The sequence below is a fragment of the Hippopotamus amphibius genome, chromosome 8 (genome assembly GCF_030028045.1).
Source record: "Hippopotamus amphibius kiboko isolate mHipAmp2 chromosome 8, mHipAmp2.hap2, whole genome shotgun sequence".
Lineage (NCBI taxonomy): Eukaryota > Metazoa > Chordata > Mammalia > Artiodactyla > Hippopotamidae > Hippopotamus > Hippopotamus amphibius.
In genome coordinates, this window is record NC_080193.1 from 73,659,199 (window position 1) to 73,677,896 (window position 18,698).

Sequence of the window (18,698 nt, forward strand, 5' to 3'; positions counted from 1 at the left end):
CTGTCTGAGGATGTGGGAAACAAGGAGCCTGGGCTTTGTAATAAGAGTACCCTCCGCCAAAAAATATTTTAATGAAACAGGCAACCCTAATACCATGGCTGAAGAAGCCTTCAGGATGGGGCAGTACTCTGAGGCCCTAATTCCCCAGGCTGGAATTCCCTCTCCAGTGTGGACCTGGGGCTCCTCTGGAACCTGGTCTCGTCACAGTTAAACTCTGGCCCAGAGCAGCCTGATCACTGCTCCACCGCTGGAGTCAGGGGAAGCACCGCGTGTGGGCATCCCTGCGCCCACCAGAGTCCATCCCTGGCAGTATCCCTAGACACCGGCACCCCTGAAGCCACCTAACCAGCTCCAGCATGCCCTCTGTACGTCTCAACTTTCTTCTTAAATTCTTTATGTCAGAGCCAAGGCGTGCTCTTTAATGAGACTGCCCCTGGTCACTCCAAAACATTTATGAGCTAGAAAAGCAGAAAATCACCCCACGTGACTCCCATGCTTTACATACTTCATTCTCCTATTTCCAGCTGCCTCTGAGGGAACACTTGTGATAGCAGGACAGACGTCCCACGGGTAAAGGAGGACTAAGAAAGGGTCATTTAGCTTTTACCACCATCATGAACCGTCTAGGCCGGTGTCAGACGTCACACCCTGTCCTGCTTAATTATAAAGGGACAGACGTGCACTGAACCGGAGCGCACACAGCTTCGTAACCTACTGTTTTTCACATTTAACATGTCTTTAATGTTTTTTTATTATTGTCAGCGAAGCTAAAAAAATCTTCTCCACACTTTAACATCTTTGCTATCAGAAAGTACCTTATGGATTGCTTTGTTTCCGTTTGACAGCATTTTTCTTTTAAATACTGGTATAGCCTAGAATCAGTGGCATTTTAGACGTCATCGGAACATGGCAAATCCACGCCTTTTTTTCTGTAGAGCTGCATACACCTCAGTGTATGGAGTTCCAGAACTTACAACCCCCACATTCAACATCGTTCACTTACATCACCAGGTAATCCCACGTAGCACTTTCACAAAACAGTAATAAGTTCAGGAAAGAATGCCACAGACATTTTTTTTTTAACTTTAAAAATTTGGGGGGCTATATCACACAGCACGTGAGATCCCAGTACTCTGACCAGCGGTCAGACCAGCACCCTCTGCATGGGAAGCACAGTCTTCACCACCGGACCCGCCAGGGAAGTCCCCTGCCACGGAAATTTTTCATATTAAGTTCTCATTAATGGGTCTTGACTATTACCAGCCCTTGGTTCCTTTAAAGTGTTTAGCTAATACATGATTATATAAGTACAATAATAAACTGAAGAGTCAGAAAACCAAAAAAAGAGGTTTTCCACACTCATGCTGTTTTCTTCTCCACAGCACCCTTTTCCCAAGGAACTTTCAAAAAAAAAAAAAAAAAAAAAATCACACCATGCTGCATCCTGGTTTTTGGTGGAGAATGATCCGGACTGAGAAGCCTGGTGGGCAGCATGGAGGTGGTGTTCAGATTTCCAAATCCCATCCAGCTTTCTCAATGACTGTACGGCTCTAAAGATACAACACAGGAAAAGGGGGAGGGGAACCACAGAAACTTCCAGATGTTAATTCAACTGAGTCGACAAATCAGTGCAGATTCTTCTCTTCCTTCCTTCTTGAAAACACAAAGTGAAAATCAGCCACACAGAGCAAACTTCCCTCTAGGTTTTTGTCTGAAGGAACAACAGAATTAGTCTCTTGGAGATGAGAAAAACCTCAGTCACCGGAAACATTTTTGTGGGGCCTCTCTCTCACCTTTTCTTCTGCGCACCTGACTGGCTTCTAGAAGCATCTGTGGAGTCAGAACCTTGCCAAGGAGGCACAGGTGAAAGCTGGTCGCCCGTGTGCCCGTAGTACTCACCTGTGCCTCTGGGGGGCCCCCTTCATCTCTGATCAGCAGCAGATAGCTCTGTCCGTCAACAACAATCTCTTTCTTGAATCTGCCACCTGCCACACACACAAAAAATCTTGTTACGTGGGAAAGACCGTGCAAGGGGAGGGCAAACAGACGTGGGCTTCGCTTGTGGAAAAATACATCCTAGGCTGTGGCCCTGGAGGCAGCCCTGAGTGTTTGGGAGTGGGCTTTGGATCTGCCTCCAGCAACCACTGGACTTTTACAGGAGCTACTGAACTCAGATTCAAATGTTCATCTTTAAGAACCCATGTTCGTTTCCAGTTAGAATACACAGCCTCCATGCAATGCCAGGCTCACTCGTAGCTCAGAAGGGTAGAATTTTAATGCAGGCTTTGTGTGTAAATTCAGGAGTTCTCTCTCCCTGGGAACACGCTGATACGGAGTCCAGAAACAGAGAGCACAGAAATTGTCATTCTCTCGTTGGGTTCACAAAACCGAAACGAATTTTATGTGCTGAAGAGGGGCCTGGTCTCCACCATGTTGACAAATTCAAGGGCTGAGAATCTGTATTCTCCTCAAGAGAAACCCAGTTCTTGGAAGGAAAACATAAAACAGCATGGGTATGGTATTTCCGTGTTCACAGTTCACAGGTAAGGGAAGGATGCTCAACTACTACACACGGGTTAGACAGTAACTACTGGATGGCAGCTCTGCACAGGTGGAGACACAGCAGTGCAGCTGGCGGACGGAGAGCGTTAGAGACCACGCAGGGTTAGCGAGAGACCACCAGGGGCCCCGCCGGAACGCTGAGGGTGGGGGTGGGGGGGTGGATGGCCACGTGAAGGCGGCAGGGGCTGACCCCTCCCACACCCAGATGGAGGGGGCACACAACTGCCTCGAGCATCTCCCCTCAGTGCCCCCATCAGACTGCCAGGCCTCCCCTGGACAGTGGGAAATACTTCCACATCTGGGTTCCTCTGCCACCTCCTCTGCCCCCTCCAGAGACAAACGACCTTTCCACGTACTGGACTCTGAGTCCGCCCCAGTCACCCCTCACCAGGCTTCCGAATTAGGGGTCTCAAGAGAGGAACACATCAGCACCTGCTCTCACTTCAGCTCCTTGGCACAGAGGCCTTCCAGAAACACCAGCTAACCCCCAATAACTGCACGCCCGAGAACCTCACTAGTCGAGCTTCCCCACTGGCCCCAGAGGCTGTGTCGGCCCCCTGCCACCCAGAGTCACATCTGGTTCTCGCCACAGCGGCTGCTCGACGATGGGGACCGGCCATCCCACAGCCCGAGAAGCAGAAACTAGAGTCCCCATTCCACCCCACCCCACCCCTAAGAAGTGTCTGCAGGTAGGGTGCAGCCACGTGAGGCTGGGGAGGGCATCCGGGATGCAACATCTGTAAGCGAGCACACATGCGCACACGGCCACTCCCGCCCCGCACTCCCATCCGGGCACCCCTGCAACAGACAGGACGAATATGTTTAAACAGAAGAACTTCAAAACCTGAAGAAAGCTTTCCAACATTAAAACGGATAAACTCTCATTTTGATCCCCCTCATCGCCAACACTGAAAAAGGAGGGCAGAGTCCGTCAAGAAGGGTTGGAAGGAAACCCTTCTGGATGGGGATGTAACAGAGCGCATGCGCGCTAAACCAGACGGGCTGAGGCACGCCCTGCACCTGCGGTTCCCGCTGTAGGAAGATCCGCAGTGATTTACTGTCCCTGCGCCCCAGCAGCTCCCCAAACGCGCCCTAACTCCCAGCATATGGACTCACACGGAGGCCGGCCCTCGCCTGATGAATTCAGGTTCAACCAAGGCATCACCGCTGCCCTGGGCACGCCGGGCTCACATGGCCAATCCCTCACTAGTCTGCGTGGTATCCGGAACAGGCTGCGAGCTCCCGCAGTCCCAGCACCCTCCGCTGCCAGCCGCCTCCCCCATCTCCCTCGGCAGCAGGCACCCGGTGGGTGTCACCACCCAGCCTTCCGGGGATGCCGCCCGCTGATGGCCCTGCTCCTCCCCTGGGTCTCTGTGCCTTCGTGTGTCTTACAGGGTAAGCACTTTTTGGATGAATTTCACATCTATTCTTTCATTCACTTTCTTTCATGTTTTTGTAGAGTCACGTTATGTGTCCGGATGGTTGAATCACAATATTAAAGTTCAGAAAGCTTTGCACAGAGTTCCTTCTGCTCCTCTGCTTCCTAAACCTCAAGCAAAGGCCTCTGGATCTAATTTTCAACAGCTGTAAAAGGAGGGGTGATTCTCTCCTACATCTGTAAGGCCCTTTCCATTTCTAAAATCATTTTTCATGTCCCCCCTGAGATATGTAATTAGTATGTCTCTTCAGTATTTTACAATTGCAAATGTTAGACATTTGCAGCAGACTTCTGTGTCTTTTCTGGTGTTATACATACATCGGGAAACAAAAATGAAACACTCAAATGCATTTGCCATGAACACAAAGGTTTGATAATTAGATAAAATTCAGCCAGGTGTTTAAGCACCCAGACTGTGAGAAAGAATATGATTAATAAAGTTATATGTAAAAAATAAACTCTTACTGCTGATAGACTGTCAGCAGGCACAAGGGGAACATAGACAGCTGGGTACTGGAGAAACACAGCCCAGCAGGTAAATAAAATGAGACTTTAAAATCCGTTTTCTATAGTTCACTTTAGAAACACAAAGGGAAAAAGCCTCGGGATGAAGGCATGGGTGGCAGGCACCAAGCTGGCCTACATTCACCAGGGGCCACCACTCTTGTTATCTGAAATTCAAACCCACCATCCCATCCCACCCATTAGATCTTTTCCTACTGAAATATAAGAGCATAACACCAAACTCTACATCCAATTTCATTTTTAATGTAGATTTTTCAATGCCTATTTTATAATCCAATTTCCAATTATAGTTGTCCCTCAGACTCACCGGGGACTGGTTCCAAAATCCCTTATATACAATGGTGCGGTATTTTCACATATCCTACACACAGCCTCCCGTGAACTTTAAATCATCTCCAGGTTACTTATAATATCTCACGCGGTGTAAATAGTTGTAAGTACAACAGAAATGCTACACAGTTGCCAGCATGAGACGAATTCAAGATTCGCTTTTCCAAACTTGCTGTAATTTTTTCTGAGCGCTTCAGATCCGTGGTTGAACAAAAGTGTGAATACAGAGCTGTTGGATACAGAAGGCTGGCAGGTCTATTTTACCAAATTTTGTATTCCTAGCATGTAATGCACAGCCTGGCCTATGGCCCATGCTACAAACTTGTTACACAAATAACTGTCAACCTTCTCAGGACTGCCAGGTACTATTACTTTACATTAAATTACTTGAGGGATAATTTTATTTTTAGAAAGTGTACCCAAACCTGACTCCTGTATTGGGAGCCATCAACATGCACTTGGCTCAGCCCATCTGTGCACAGGTGTGCAGGGCCCCATGCCTAGCTGCCTGCCCACCAAGTCCACAGGGATAACAGGTCTCTGTACCTGTGATGACATCTCCACAAGAAGGGAAAACAGAGGTCCCTCCTACATTTGAGTCTGTTCCTTCCAAAGATGCCATGAGGTCAGCAGAGGTAGAGGTCGTACCACATTAAGTATTCAGCAAACAGGTAGAGAGCAGTGAGCAGAACCAAGTTCATCTCTGGGCCTTGATTTTCTGAATGGTTTCGCTGGACAGGAGTGCTTCCATCCCATCTGAGCACAGAGAGGGGAGGTTCTTCTTGTCTGAACTCAACCTCACGTGCAATTTATTAAATTTCTGGTTCACCCAAAAGCTAGTTTTCAGAGTTTTCAGAAAACTGCCCTGGGAAACTTTGTTTGCCCTTGAGCTTGCATTGTTAAGCGAGTGAAGGTCTTAGTTTCTTCCAAAAATGGGTAAAAGATGGACCTGAATATACCCACCAAGAACAGGGATGCCAGATGTGTTATGAATAGCACACCAGGAAGAAAAGGTCAGTTGTTCTGTTTTGTTTTAATATGTTGAAAAAAGAATTAAGGGGGCCCCTTATAATCCACGGGTCACCAGTTACTCTCAAGGTCACTCCCTGAGTCCTGGTCTCTTGCTGGGGAACCAGTTTTGAATTTGGGATGCTGGCGTAGGTAAAAACAACTGGGTTCCCTCTACTCTTTAAACTCAAGCTAGGTAGGATGGATCTACAGTAGAGCCCTATTAAATATAAGGGCTGTCTACACGGAGAGAGGTATAAGCATCTCACCTGGGCTGGTATATTTGCTTTAAGGGGAAAAAAAAGAAAACCAAACTTTCCTATTCTCAAAAACAAACAAACAAAAGTTTTGTTGGGAGTAAACACTACAACAGATGTTTGACATTTCTGTCTTTTGGGCTAATTGGACTAAAAGCTATTAACATATCATTAACAGCTCTCCAAGCAAGAGCAAGCCTTGTAATACTCTATAGTTTACAAAGCACTTCTCTTCCCACATCATCTGTTATTCCTCACAGCATCTCATGATGCAAACATCATCATCAACTTCCGCATCTACCTGGGGTAGAAAAGAAGTTCAGACACTGACCAAACCCCCGCAGCCAGCAGGCGTGAGACCCAAACCCAGAAGTGCTGACTCTCAGCTCTCTCCTCACCCCTGTGGGTTTCTGCTCGGACAGTTCATAGCAGTGTCCACAAACGAGCTTGGAAGCTTTCATGTAATTTTCCTAGTGCCTGTAGGGCAACACCGAGAACATTGCGGGGGGGGGGGGGGGGGGGGGGGGTCTTTTCCTTGCTACACTCACAGCTCTGGAAGGGAGCTGCCTTCAGCTCCAAATGATAATGATCCCTGTGCTTAGGAAACTATAAAGAATCAGACCTGCCTATTACTTTGTCTAACAGGGAAGAACCTTCTGTATTCTATTACAAGTTAATCACTAAAGGGATGTTTGCTGCCTATAAGCTTAAATGATACACAATGACCTGTGTCTGGTCATCAATACCTGCCTCCCAGGTAATGAACATTAAGCTAAAATACCTTTGTTGGCCCACCTGTGAATGACTGCAGGGAGGAAGAAATGAACACATCCCCTCCGGAGGCCGATGAGAACCAGGAAGTGTCTGACTTTATTCCCTGCCCTTTCCGTATAAAAGGAGCCTGAATTCTCTCTCGGGCAAGATGGTTCTTTAGGCCATGAGGCCACCATCTTCCGGGTCTGCTGGTTATTTCTTGCCCTAACAACTCATCTCTCGATTACTGGCCTATTTTGCAGCAAGCAGTACAGGGTTGGACTCGGTAACATTTTTTTCATTTGTTTTTTCCTGCTGATTTCCATCTTTACTTTTCCATGCATAAGCAAAATTGTGTAGAGCAAACCATTTCCCTTTTCCATAAGAAAGGGGAGGGGCATTATTCCAGCATCCGATCAGACACAGTCAAGCCGCTCTGACCCTTCCCACAGGTACAAGCTGGCCTCACATCTTGTCGCCATCACGAGGCCCCAGTTCAGGAGCATCTGATTTTCCCGTAGTCACGGTTTAGAGATTCTTGTCATTTTTAATATTTGCCTAAACCTTTCTTCTAAGTTAGCCTCGTAATAAAAATAGACAGAATAGCTGTAAATGTTGTGGTTCCCTAATTTAGGACCAGCAGGATGAGAGGGATACACAGGGGGCAACTATGAATCTTTTCATTTCTCCTGGGAGACAAGAAAATAAAATATCTGATCATGCCTGTGTCAGAAATGCTTCAAAATTAATTTTGCTCTTTTAACTTTGATCAAAATACTGAAGTCAGGTACCTATTACTGAGCTTTTGGGGAAGCTTCATATCTTGACATTTAAAAGGAATTTTGGATCACATATTTTTACACTGGGGAAAAAAGTTTTATTGGTAACATACTTGTTTATAAAACTTAACCAAATCAGACTTCATTTCCTCTGCCAAGTTTTTTAAAAACTTACATTGTTTTAAAAAGGGGGGCAGGGAGGAACTACTATTAAAAATGTGCTAACACTAAGGATCTAATTAATGCGCAGTGATTGGTAACTAAGTTCACAGGTGAAACTGGTGGTTATGACGCGGTGAAACGGGATTTAACACACAGGCCACGGTCTTCAACAACTTCATTTCACCCAGACCTGAGTAAAATGAGGAAGGAAGATCAGGAAAGAAGTCAGAGTTCCAGGGTAAGATGAAAGATTTGAACTTTGCTACAACCGAATCTCCTTTCTTCCATTTCTAATAAAATGAGGGGGGGAAAGTAAAAACCAGAAAAAACAGTCACCATCCACCAAGAAAAGCTGCAAAGCTTCACATAACCAACCTCGAAATCACTGGCCTTAAGAATAAAAAGGAGGATGCTAGAGTCAGGTGGAGAGAGCTCCTGCTCCCCGAGGGAGGAGGGATGCTGTGGGAGCAGCAGCATGGCCTTCGTGTCCTGTCCCCTGATGGCTAGGAGGCCCCCAAATGAGCATCCGCCAAGGCTCTCTGGAGGCAAAGTGCCTGCAATACCCAGACTGCAAGGAGGGGACCCCACGGGGAGTGACAGTAAGCACAGCCCTGTCCCACCCCCCATGGCGACAGGGAACCCAGTGCAGGGCGTCCAGCAGATTCCCAGGGGAAGCAGCACCCTGTCTGTAACAGCAGCTCACCTTTGTCTGGAGGAGATGCCCGCAGAGGACAAAGGGACTTACGTTACCCTGCATTTCTCAGGGAAAATAACATCCAGCCTCAGCCTCCTGTGCCCAGCGCTTCCCTGAAGGGGACCAGGAGTGTGACGGAGGTCTGGGAAATGGGACCTCGGGCAGAGTGGGCCATCCCTCTGGTCCAGGGATGTCTCCTCTAGCCTGTGTCCTGCCACAGGAAACCAGATGACAGGGGGCTCCCCACACCCCACACCTGACCTGGGACGAGTGGCCCTAGCCAGTGTGAACAGCCTGAGCAGTGCATGTATCCCATAACTTGACTGCAGTCAAGACAGCACCAATCTCAGCAAAGAGGAGGAAAAAGCTAAAGAAATGGTAAGAACATCATGTAAACATAGGGCAAGAGGAAAAAAACAGAAGGGATTGTGGGAGTTCCCTGGTGGCCTAATGGTTAGGACTCCGGGCTTTCACTGCCTGGGTTCAAACCCTGGTTGGGGAACTGAGATCCCGAAAGCCGCACAGCACAACCAAAATCGGGGAGGGGGATGGTGGGTTTGCAAGGGAGCCTGAAAAACCCAAAGAACCAATGGAAGAGAAAACGAAACTCAAAAAGCAGAAGGAAATCCCTTCTGATCACTTCCCTCCCTAAGGCCACTTATAAACAGACATTTAACAAGACAAGAACTCCAGGGAGAAACATTTGAAACAATGAGAGAAGAAATGGAAACCTCCAGAACTGAGGACCAAACCAACATTTTGGAAGGAACAAATAAAATGTGAAAAAGTAAGGGAGAGAAGAAACCCCGCTCAAAGCTGCATTTCTGACATGGAGGGGAATGGCTTGAAATAAACTCCGTCAAGGAGCTGAACTGACAGGAAGACAAACGAAACTAACAGGATAAATGGCACCTCTGACAACAAGTCCCCAACAAAACAGCTCAAAAGCTATTCAGAGATCAAGTACAGAGGGATTTTCCTGAAATGCAGGAAGACATGAACCTGCAGATCAGAAGAGCACACGACCTTCCAGGAGAAAATGACAGAGACTCTCAACATCACTTTAAGGATGCGACAAAGGCCCTGGTGAGAAGCTGCCACGCCAGCCAAGGTGGGGGTTCTTTTCCCGCAGCAGGGTTCAAGGTGTACCCAGCAGCATTCTCCAGAGCCATAGGGGGTTTGGAAAACAGCCAGCATAAAAATAAGCGTTTTTTAAAAAATATGTACGACTGGTTTTGAAACTGTTACCACAATAACAACCAAGCTGCACTGGCAAGTATGTTACACGCTAACCCAGAGACCAAGATGGTGGCTCTGACTGCATCAGGTAACCCGTGCAAAGGCAGAACCCACCTGCTGGGGTGTGGGAAAGAGTTGCAGCTTCACCCTGGCCTTTTAAGAGTCTCATCCTGGGACCTCCCTGGTGGTGCAGTGGTTAAGAATCCACCTGTCAATGCAGGGGACAAGGGTTTGATCCCTGGTCTGGGAAGATCCCACATGCCGCGGAGCAACTAAGCCCACATGCCACAACTACTGAGCCTACATTCTAGAGCCCTTGAGCCACAACTACTGAAGCCCGCAAGCCTAGAGCCCGTGGTCTGCAACAAGAGAAGCTACTGCAATGAGAAGCCCATGCACCTCAACGAACAGTAGCCCCTGCTCGCCACAACTAGAGAAAGCCCGCGCACAGCAATGAAGACCCAATGCAGCCAATAAAGAAATTTAAATAATAATAAAAATCTTGTCCTGCATTTGTTTGTGCCTGAAAATTGTGCAGACAAGCAAACAACCTGCTTTGGGACATGTCCTACCTTCTTGTGAGGGACAAGCCAGGCACACGTGCAGTAAGTTTTCTGTGTGATGCAAGTCATTTACACAACAAGCAAATAGTTAACCAGCTGACTCCTGGGGATGCCATAGTACATTCAGTGCTGACCATGTCCTGGGGGCTTCTACCTGAATGCTTCTGTGGAATGAGTCATTGCTTTTACTGATTTAACGTGGAATTTCAAGAGTCCCACTATTCCTACAACTTCAACACTTCTGCATCTATTTTATGGAACAGCACCTTGAAATGGCAAATAAGGTGAATTATAAAGTGTCACTTGTGTAGCTCAGGTTTTCTTGACATCAAGCAAATACAACCAAAAATTAACTGGATGAAAAGACATATAAAACTGAAACAGGAGACCTTAATGCCCTATTTTGTGTACATAGAAACAGCTTCCTTGCTGTTTCTGACAAGAGTCAGAAATTTATAAACTAGAACTTGTAGAAGTTTTATTAATGGAACATCACCATGTACCAGAGATCTACTTAGAACATTTTGTAAAAATGGCACTGCTGCTCAAAAAGAAACTGGAAAATTAATGTTTGAGGAAGTGGTTTGTTGTTAAATTCAATTTTCTTACATTTTAACTTCCAAGAACTTTGAGGAAAAGGTAAATGAGCAGCTTAACACATGAAACGCATTAAGAGTTCTCTCCTCCAAATACTACTTCTCAAGACTAAAATCAACACAGAAACCCTGGGAAGGTGTAGGCTGGTTAACCTGGACCAATCTCCAGTCATCAGCATCCAGGACAGGCGCAATCCCACTTTCATTAAGTTTTATTAGCTTTTCCACTGCAAAAAAAAAAAAAAAAAAAACGCTAAAGTTGCTGTAAAATAGGATTATCCCAACGAAACGTTCTCTGTAATCACAGCTGCAAAGAATAAAACACACCCTGCAGTATCAGCAACCTCAGAAAGCAGGCAGGTCCTGGAGCCCAAAGCATCCTTTCTCTCATGAAGGTGTCCAAGGGCTCTGCGGTGGACAGGGAATGCTCTCTGGAAAGGGAAGCCTGGACCGCACTGTCCTCAGTTCACGCTCTAGATGAGATGCAGCTCACCCTCCAGGGGTGATGCTGGCGCCTGGGCTCGGAGCCCCAGGCCCATTCAGGCTGCCCTGGCTTCACATACTCAGACGCTCCTGCAAAGCTGTTTTTGGAAGTTAGAACCCACCCCTCGCCCCCAAAGTTCACATACTATCCTCCACCAAACTCAGTACTTTCCCCAATAGCTCAGCAGCTGTTCCGAGGAACAGGCAGCCTGCAGCGGCCAGCAGGGCCCAGCACTCAGGAGACCTGGTGACCCGAGGTTCTGCTGAGGCCCCTGAGCCGACAGTGGACTGTGGCGCTTTCAGGACAGCAGAGTGTGTGTGTTGGGTGTGGGGGGGGGATACATGGGCAGCACAGCGGAACCGGCTCGAAGCCACCCACCAAGGGTCAACCTCTGCGCTGGCTGCCTTGAGCAGCTCCAGTAGCGGCTGGTGCCTCAGTTTCCTTCTGTGAAAATGTGACTAACGATAGTGCCTGCCTCCGTGGCCACGGCAAGCAGAGCAGGAGCTGGTGCGAGTCAGCTGTCAGGCTCCCTAACACTACCTGTGCCTATGTTACACTGACGACTTTGTGCGGGAGCTCACATGCCTAGGGAGAGTCTCAAAGTGAAATTCAAGGGCAAGGAAGAACCAAGACCGCAATAAGCAGAGAATGGAAGGTGTGTGTCTTACTCTCAAATTCCCAGATGAAAACCAGCACTCTCCCTAACGCTCTGTCACAATTCCACGTTTTCTGGAAGATCCAAGGTAACACTTCTTTTTCCCAAGTCAAAACCGCTCACAAGATAGCAAGTTTGGGATGCTGCTACTCAAACTGCCCCGGGGAGAAGGTTTTGTGAGTCCCCAGTAGCAGTCTCAATACTGATCCAAGCGTTCGGTTGTTTCTAACCTCAGATGGGGACTTCCACGTAAGCCAGTGATGGAGGCAATGCAGGGGAACAGACCTCATTTACACTCGACCTGGGACACAGTTTGGTTCTTATTCGTATTTAGCAAGGCTCTCTCCCCTGTGTTCCCCGCTCCTCATTTCTCTGTTAGGTCCCTAGGCTGGGGCAATAAAACCTTGGTCTTCGGAACCACCACTGAGCAAGCATTTAGCAGACCCCATTACAGGCAAATATGCACAGGGCTGGTGCCAGGAACAGAGTGAACAAGACAGAATCTCTGACTGTCAAGGGCAGCAGGAGGAAAAGGGAACTGATCAGGAGAGCTGGCTGGGCTGGGGGCTGGGAGGGACCTGTGCCCCCTGGGAAACCACTGAGCAGATGGGGCAGGGGACTGGTTTTCAGTCAGCCCTCTAAAGGCGGAAACAGCCATATAATGCTGGGCCCCTCCATATCAAATCTAATATACAGGCACACCTCAGAGCTGCTGTGTGTTCAGCTCCAGACATCCGCGATAAAGCGAGTCACAGGAATTCTGGGAGTTCCCAGTGCACGAGTTATGTTTACACTACACTGTAATAGTCTATTAAGTGTGCAGTAGCATAATGTCTAAAAGGACAATGTACATACCTTAATTTAAAAATACTGCTTGGGACTTCCCTGGTGGTACAGTGGATGAGACTGAGCTCCCAGTCCAGGGGGCCCGGGTTCGATCCCTGGTCGGGGAACTAGATCCCACATGCATGCCGCAACTAAGGAGCCTGCCTGCCATGCAACCAAATAAATATTTTTTAAAAATTTAAAAAAATATAATAAAAATACTTCTAAAAAAGGCTGACCAGCAACTGAGCCGTCAGTGAGTCATAACCTTTTTGCTGACAGAGTCTGGAATATTGCAAGAATTATCAAATGTGATAAGGAGACATGAAGTGAGCAAATGGTGTTGGGGAAAATGGCGCCGAAGACTTGCTCGATGCAGGGCTGCCACAAACCTTCAATTAGTTTAAAAAAAAAAAAAAAAAAAAATGCAGTGTCTGAGAAGCGCCAATAAAATAAGGTATGCGTGAGTGACCACAGAAGTGAACTCTTGGAAATATTCCAACACCCACTGCGGTGGCTGTACGTGAACGCTCCAGCATCTAGTACTGTCTCTGAAATAGTTTGGTGGTACATGGAATATATTTAGTCATGCACATTTGTTTCCTTCGGGGAAAATGTACTTAAGGTTATCTGTTTGCTTTATTTTTAGTATTCTGCACATTTATTTTAAGCATAAAAAAGGATAAATTACAAAAAGTACTGCAGATTCAGAAGAAAGAACCCAGCCGCTCACCTGGTATCTTTAAATGAGGTCAAATCCACCACCTGTGGCCTGAGACATGTCCTGGGGCAGGAGCCTCAGAAAGGTGGGTGTTGAGGGTGTGCCGGCCAGCACCCAGCAGAAGCCGACTGCTCGGTGGTTCCCAGCACACGCGCAGCTGGTCTCTCAGTCCCTCAGATTTGACTGCTCTAAACTAGTGTTTCCCATGTGAACATAACATGGAAAAAATTATTTGTGTCAACTCTTTTTAAATATGCAATTCTAGAACGGAGCATGCAAAACGTACTGTTTACACGTAATTCTCTGAATATAAATCAGGTGTTTGTTTCAAAAAACTACAACAGGGTGGTGGTCGTGAGACTGGACCCTATGCAGAAACCCAGAAATCCTCCGCATGTTAGTACCTGACATGTTGACCCTGCAGAGCAGGGGTCACAAACCATCCCCGTGAAGGGCCACCAGGGCGTGGCCTAGCGGGCAGCAGCTTTGTGTGCGGGGGGGGGGGGGGGGATTTATTTTTACAAACCTCTAAAAATACAATCATCCTCCTCAGCTCACGAGAGCAGCAGCAGCAGCACAGGCAGGGTGTGACTGCTGCGGAGGAGCCCTCTCCCCGTGGACACTTCTTCTGGGAACACATCACGTATTGTTTGGACTGTCATCTTCCATTGCAGGGGGCGGGGGGTGGAGGATCCCTCTTTATACCTGTCTCATTCCCACGGAAACAGTGTCAGGACTGTCACAGAAGGAGTCCAGCAGGTTCTGTCTCCAGGTCACTGTGCCCATCCTAGAGGGGGCTCGGGTCTCTGAGCAGGTCAGGCCCTGTGAGCTGGACACCAAGACCTGGAGCAAAGCCCACCATCCAGGGCTGGCGGGAGACAGGCTGCCCGTGTGCGCCTTGTGTACACGCACATCACTCCCTCTCAGGCAGACTCGGGCCCTGCCCGGCCCAGGGAGCCCCTGCAGCTGCTTCTTGGAGCACCCTTAGCTTGCACCTGCCCTGCCAGGCTCCTGCCCAAGTCAGAAGGTGGGTCAGGGACCTCCTGCAGTCCTCGTGCTTCTCAGGACTAAGAAGCCGCCCACCCCTCCTGACGGGGCAGCAGAGGGTCCAGTGGTGAGTGGCCCCCGCAGCTCATTCCCAACGTGATATGTGGGCTCCCAGGTCCAGAGGTGTGTGTGAGGACTCCTCCCATCTGCCCCTCTGTGTGCCTCTCCAAAGCCAGAGCCCGTGTAATGACTGCCAGGAGCCCGGGGGTCCGGTCCCCGACCTCCTTCAGGATCCTTCTATGCACGAGGGACGGGAGATGCACACACCAGGCGGCCAGCCTGGTCCCCCTGGAGGTCACCCCGTCCCACCCTGTGTAACTGACAGTCCCTCCTCACAACCTCCTTTTGGCTCAGCCTCACCCGCTCTGCTCTGCTGCATGGACAGAGTCGAGGACACACTGCCACCTGGTTTCTGTCACCAAGCCCCACCCCCTCCACACACCCTCTTCACACTTTCAACACACCTGTCCCACCCAAGTGGCCCTCAGAGAGCAATGCTGCTTTTCTTCTTTTTTTTGTGGTGTTGCTGTTTTGTAAAATAAGCAAAACAATAAGAAATGGGGCTCAGAAAAGGACAGCATGCTGGCCACGTGTGCTGCCCCTCGGGCCACGTGGACAGAACCCGAGCAGCTTCCAGATGCCGGGGCAGGGGCAACCACCCACCGTACTCAGAATTCTTCCTGAACCCAGATCCTGCCTCAGAATCCTGCCGGGGCCACGGGACAACCAGGAAGCCACCTACGAGGAATAAAAGACTACACGGTGAGTTGAGTGCAGTTTCCACTTCCGGCCTGGGTCAATCATCAAAGATTTCATTCAAACCATTTGTTTCAACCATGTCCAACTGTCACCTTCTGTAGGTGAGTGGCAGCTGCATGTGGCGTGCATGAAGGAAAGCACTCGCACACACAGTCTGTCCCAATCCTCAGATCTTGTGCCCACAATACCCTAGCTCTCAGGCTGGGGGTCCCTGCAGGAACAGGGCACATGGAGGGGAGAGCCTGGGGGTACCTTCATTAGACTACAGACCCTCCCCTTATGTAATTCTTTTTTGGCACTTGGCCTATTTTGCTGCTGGTGTTTTAACTTCTACTGCCTCATCTCCACGTCCTGGCCCTGGGAGTTGACCCCGGTGGACGTCTGCACTTAACAGTTCTAACGTCCAGCAAGCATGATCTCACAGGGTCATCTTACAGGAGCTGAGTCATACAGCCATCCAGTCTCGCACCAGCAGTGCCTGGAAGGTGGGCTCCCTGTGGAACGTGAGCCTGTCCCCCGACCCACTGCCCCACAGCTAAGGGTGCTGCCCGCCCCCCACCCCCGCTTTCTTTCTCCTCTGCCCGCCCCGAGGCTGGGCGCCACTGGCATTTTTTCCTTTCTGTACAAAATTCCACAGAAAACCTCTCATCTGCGGCCAGCCTGCCTCCGTCAAGAACTGATTACGGGTCTCGGATCTCGCCCTTCCCTGGGACCAACAGCACAGGTGGGGAGGAGAAGTGAGCTTGGAAAAGCCAGAGATTTGCCAGAGGAAGCACAGCAGTGACAGCAAACAAGACCTGGCCCTTCTGGTCTCCGGGGCACCGTGTTCCCATAGGGTAAACTGAGGGTAACAGTTCTGTTCATCAGGGAAGAGACATGCATTACAAAGCACCCCCCTGGTTAAAACTTCAAAAAAGTCTCTGACTCAAGCCATGCCATTCAGGGGTCTCTCTGAGTCTCCCGTTGGAGCTACTGAGAGAAACCTCCAACTCTTCCTTCCCCATCAGGTGTGGGTTCTGAAGGCCATGCGGTCCTGTGGCCACGAGCACTGCTTGCCACCCAGTGGGGAGACCCCAGCAACGGAAGAGGCAGGTTCCTCACTAGCTCACGTGATTTCTCGAGCTCTACACCCACCCCCTGAAATGCTCCAGGTACTCGAGCAACGCCCCCTTTCTGCTGAAGCTCAGTGAAGCTGGTCACGTCTCCTTTGCAACCAAAAGAGTCCATACTAAGACAACAAACATGGACCAGATCAGAGCGGGCAGTTTCCTGTGTGAATGATGGACTAGTCGGTGGGCACTGGGTTCCCTGGAACTAGAGCTGGCCACCAGCAAGACGACAAAGTCATGGCCCAAGGACACGGGCAGACAGAGCAACGGAACAAGGAAAAAACACCTGGTGGCAGTTCAGCTTTCACAGATCCAAGGACTATTTTCTAATATGCAATTAAGTCATGTACTTAAAAGCCCTAAAAAACAACTTGGGACTTAAAATTACTCTAGAAAAAAATGATTCGTAATTTCCAGATCCCAGTCTCCTTTTTCCCTATTAAAGAAATGGTTTTGTAATAATTTTTAAAGTCATGAGATGTCTTAGGAAAGACACAGCTGTGTCCCCCGCATGCAGGCTATACTATTCAGGGGGCTCTGTGACTCAAATGACAGGAAGGGGCACTTGTGGGCTGCCCTGGAGCCCAGGGACGATTCCCGGCAGAAGCCAGCACGCGCAGCTGCTCAGCTGACCAGGTGTAAATCACCACCTTGAATTATAGTCATTCATCCAGAAGCCTCTTCTCTCTGGAATGCACACAGTGACCGCAGGCGCCATGCCCAGCTCTCAGTAGGCCCTCAGTTTCCCGCTGAATTAATTATAACAATACAGGACGATGTGTTCTGAGTTCCAAACAACCGATTCAAAAACACATTCTGTGCTGCCAATTTTGTCTATGCCAAAAACATAATCTTCTTATTCTAATTTTACAGCTCTTTTTCTTGTTCAAAATGAAGTCGAACCTGCTTCTCTTTAATTATTTCTTTGAAGTTTTAGTGAGAATTTTAGCATCCTTCACCTACTTTAAAGGCAGTATCACGTGATCCTCAATATGGCTTACATGTGAGGGGACAGAGTTAGGAGACTGTTTTCTAGATCAGGACAATGACAAGGGTCGATGATATTTCTACCATGAGAGACTGAGTTAGCTTCTGAAACAACTAGAAAAGACAGGGGAACTGACTTCTGCTTTATCTATTATGCCAACCTACCAGCAGGCTCTTACATTTAAGGTTTCAGACAATCCTCATTAAAAACTTATCATGCACTTATAATCACTTGGTTGCAAGTAACATGGCAAAATTACGCTGAAACATTTAACTGGCTAGATTTCAAAACTACTCAAATTTTATTCGCATTTACAGATTTTGTTCATTGGAACATTAAACAGCACCCAAGAACGTGTTTAGAAATAAGCCCAACATCTGCTGAGCAGTGGTAGCTGACAAAAAATTTTTTTAAAGTTTATTTGATTTGGAAAGGGTTTCTGGAGCTGACAGTTTAAATGCATTTCATGTGTCCCAGAAAATAAGGCTGCTATTTACCACATGGCTTGTTTCTAAGAAACTGAGTAAACATTCATTTTTAAAAAATGATTTAAGATACACATGCTCCCGAGAAGGCTTTTACTGCCCTGACGACAGACACATCTGTTGGGAAACAATTCCAGGCCGGAGTCCTCAGGGGAGGTGGCAAGATTAACAGAGGGACGTCCAGCTCGCGGTGACCTGACAGCCAGCAGGCCCCTGCTCCTGCAGAAACTGACCGCTAGAGCCATGGCCAGCATGTGACATCCCAGCTAGGAACGGGCAGGGCACAGTGGCAACCCCAGGGCCAGTCACCCTCGGGGGGCACCATCGGATTGGAAAAACTGGGGAGAAGGCAAAGATAGGGCTGCTTCATCCGTCAAAGTGGTCATAGTGGCCACGTCCAACCAGAGAAGCTCAAGACCCTGCACCACAGCCCAGACAGCACCCCCACCCAGGTGCAAGAAAGACCTCACAAAACTCAGCCCCATCCTAGAACACCTGGCGGGTGGTCAGCCAATTTAAATTCCATTCCTCTCTCTAGTTTCCAAATGACATGATTAGGTCCCATTAGATCCCAGGCATCTCATACAGAGCTCTACTATCATTTCCTGAGCTGTACTTAAAGCTGTTAGAATAACCACATTGGTGAGAAGAAACAGTCCCTCAGGCATATCAGAACCCTGCCTGAGCTGGTCAAGGAACAGGATGCCTGGGGTGTGAGC

At 48.5% G+C, this 18,698-nt stretch overlaps 1 protein-coding gene across 5 annotated transcripts in view; it reads right to left on the reverse strand.

Annotated features, from left to right (window-relative positions):
• Positions 1 to 18,698, reverse strand: part of AGAP1 (ArfGAP with GTPase domain, ankyrin repeat and PH domain 1) — a 549,901-nt gene that overhangs the window by 334,913 nt on the left and 196,290 nt on the right. For all 5 annotated transcript variants that reach the window (XM_057744262.1, XM_057744263.1, XM_057744261.1 and 2 more), the window contains one exon: positions 1,900 to 1,985. In XM_057744262.1, coding sequence (XP_057600245.1) covers positions 1,900 to 1,985 — 86 coding nt within the window. The remainder of the gene's footprint in view (positions 1 to 1,899; positions 1,986 to 18,698) is intronic.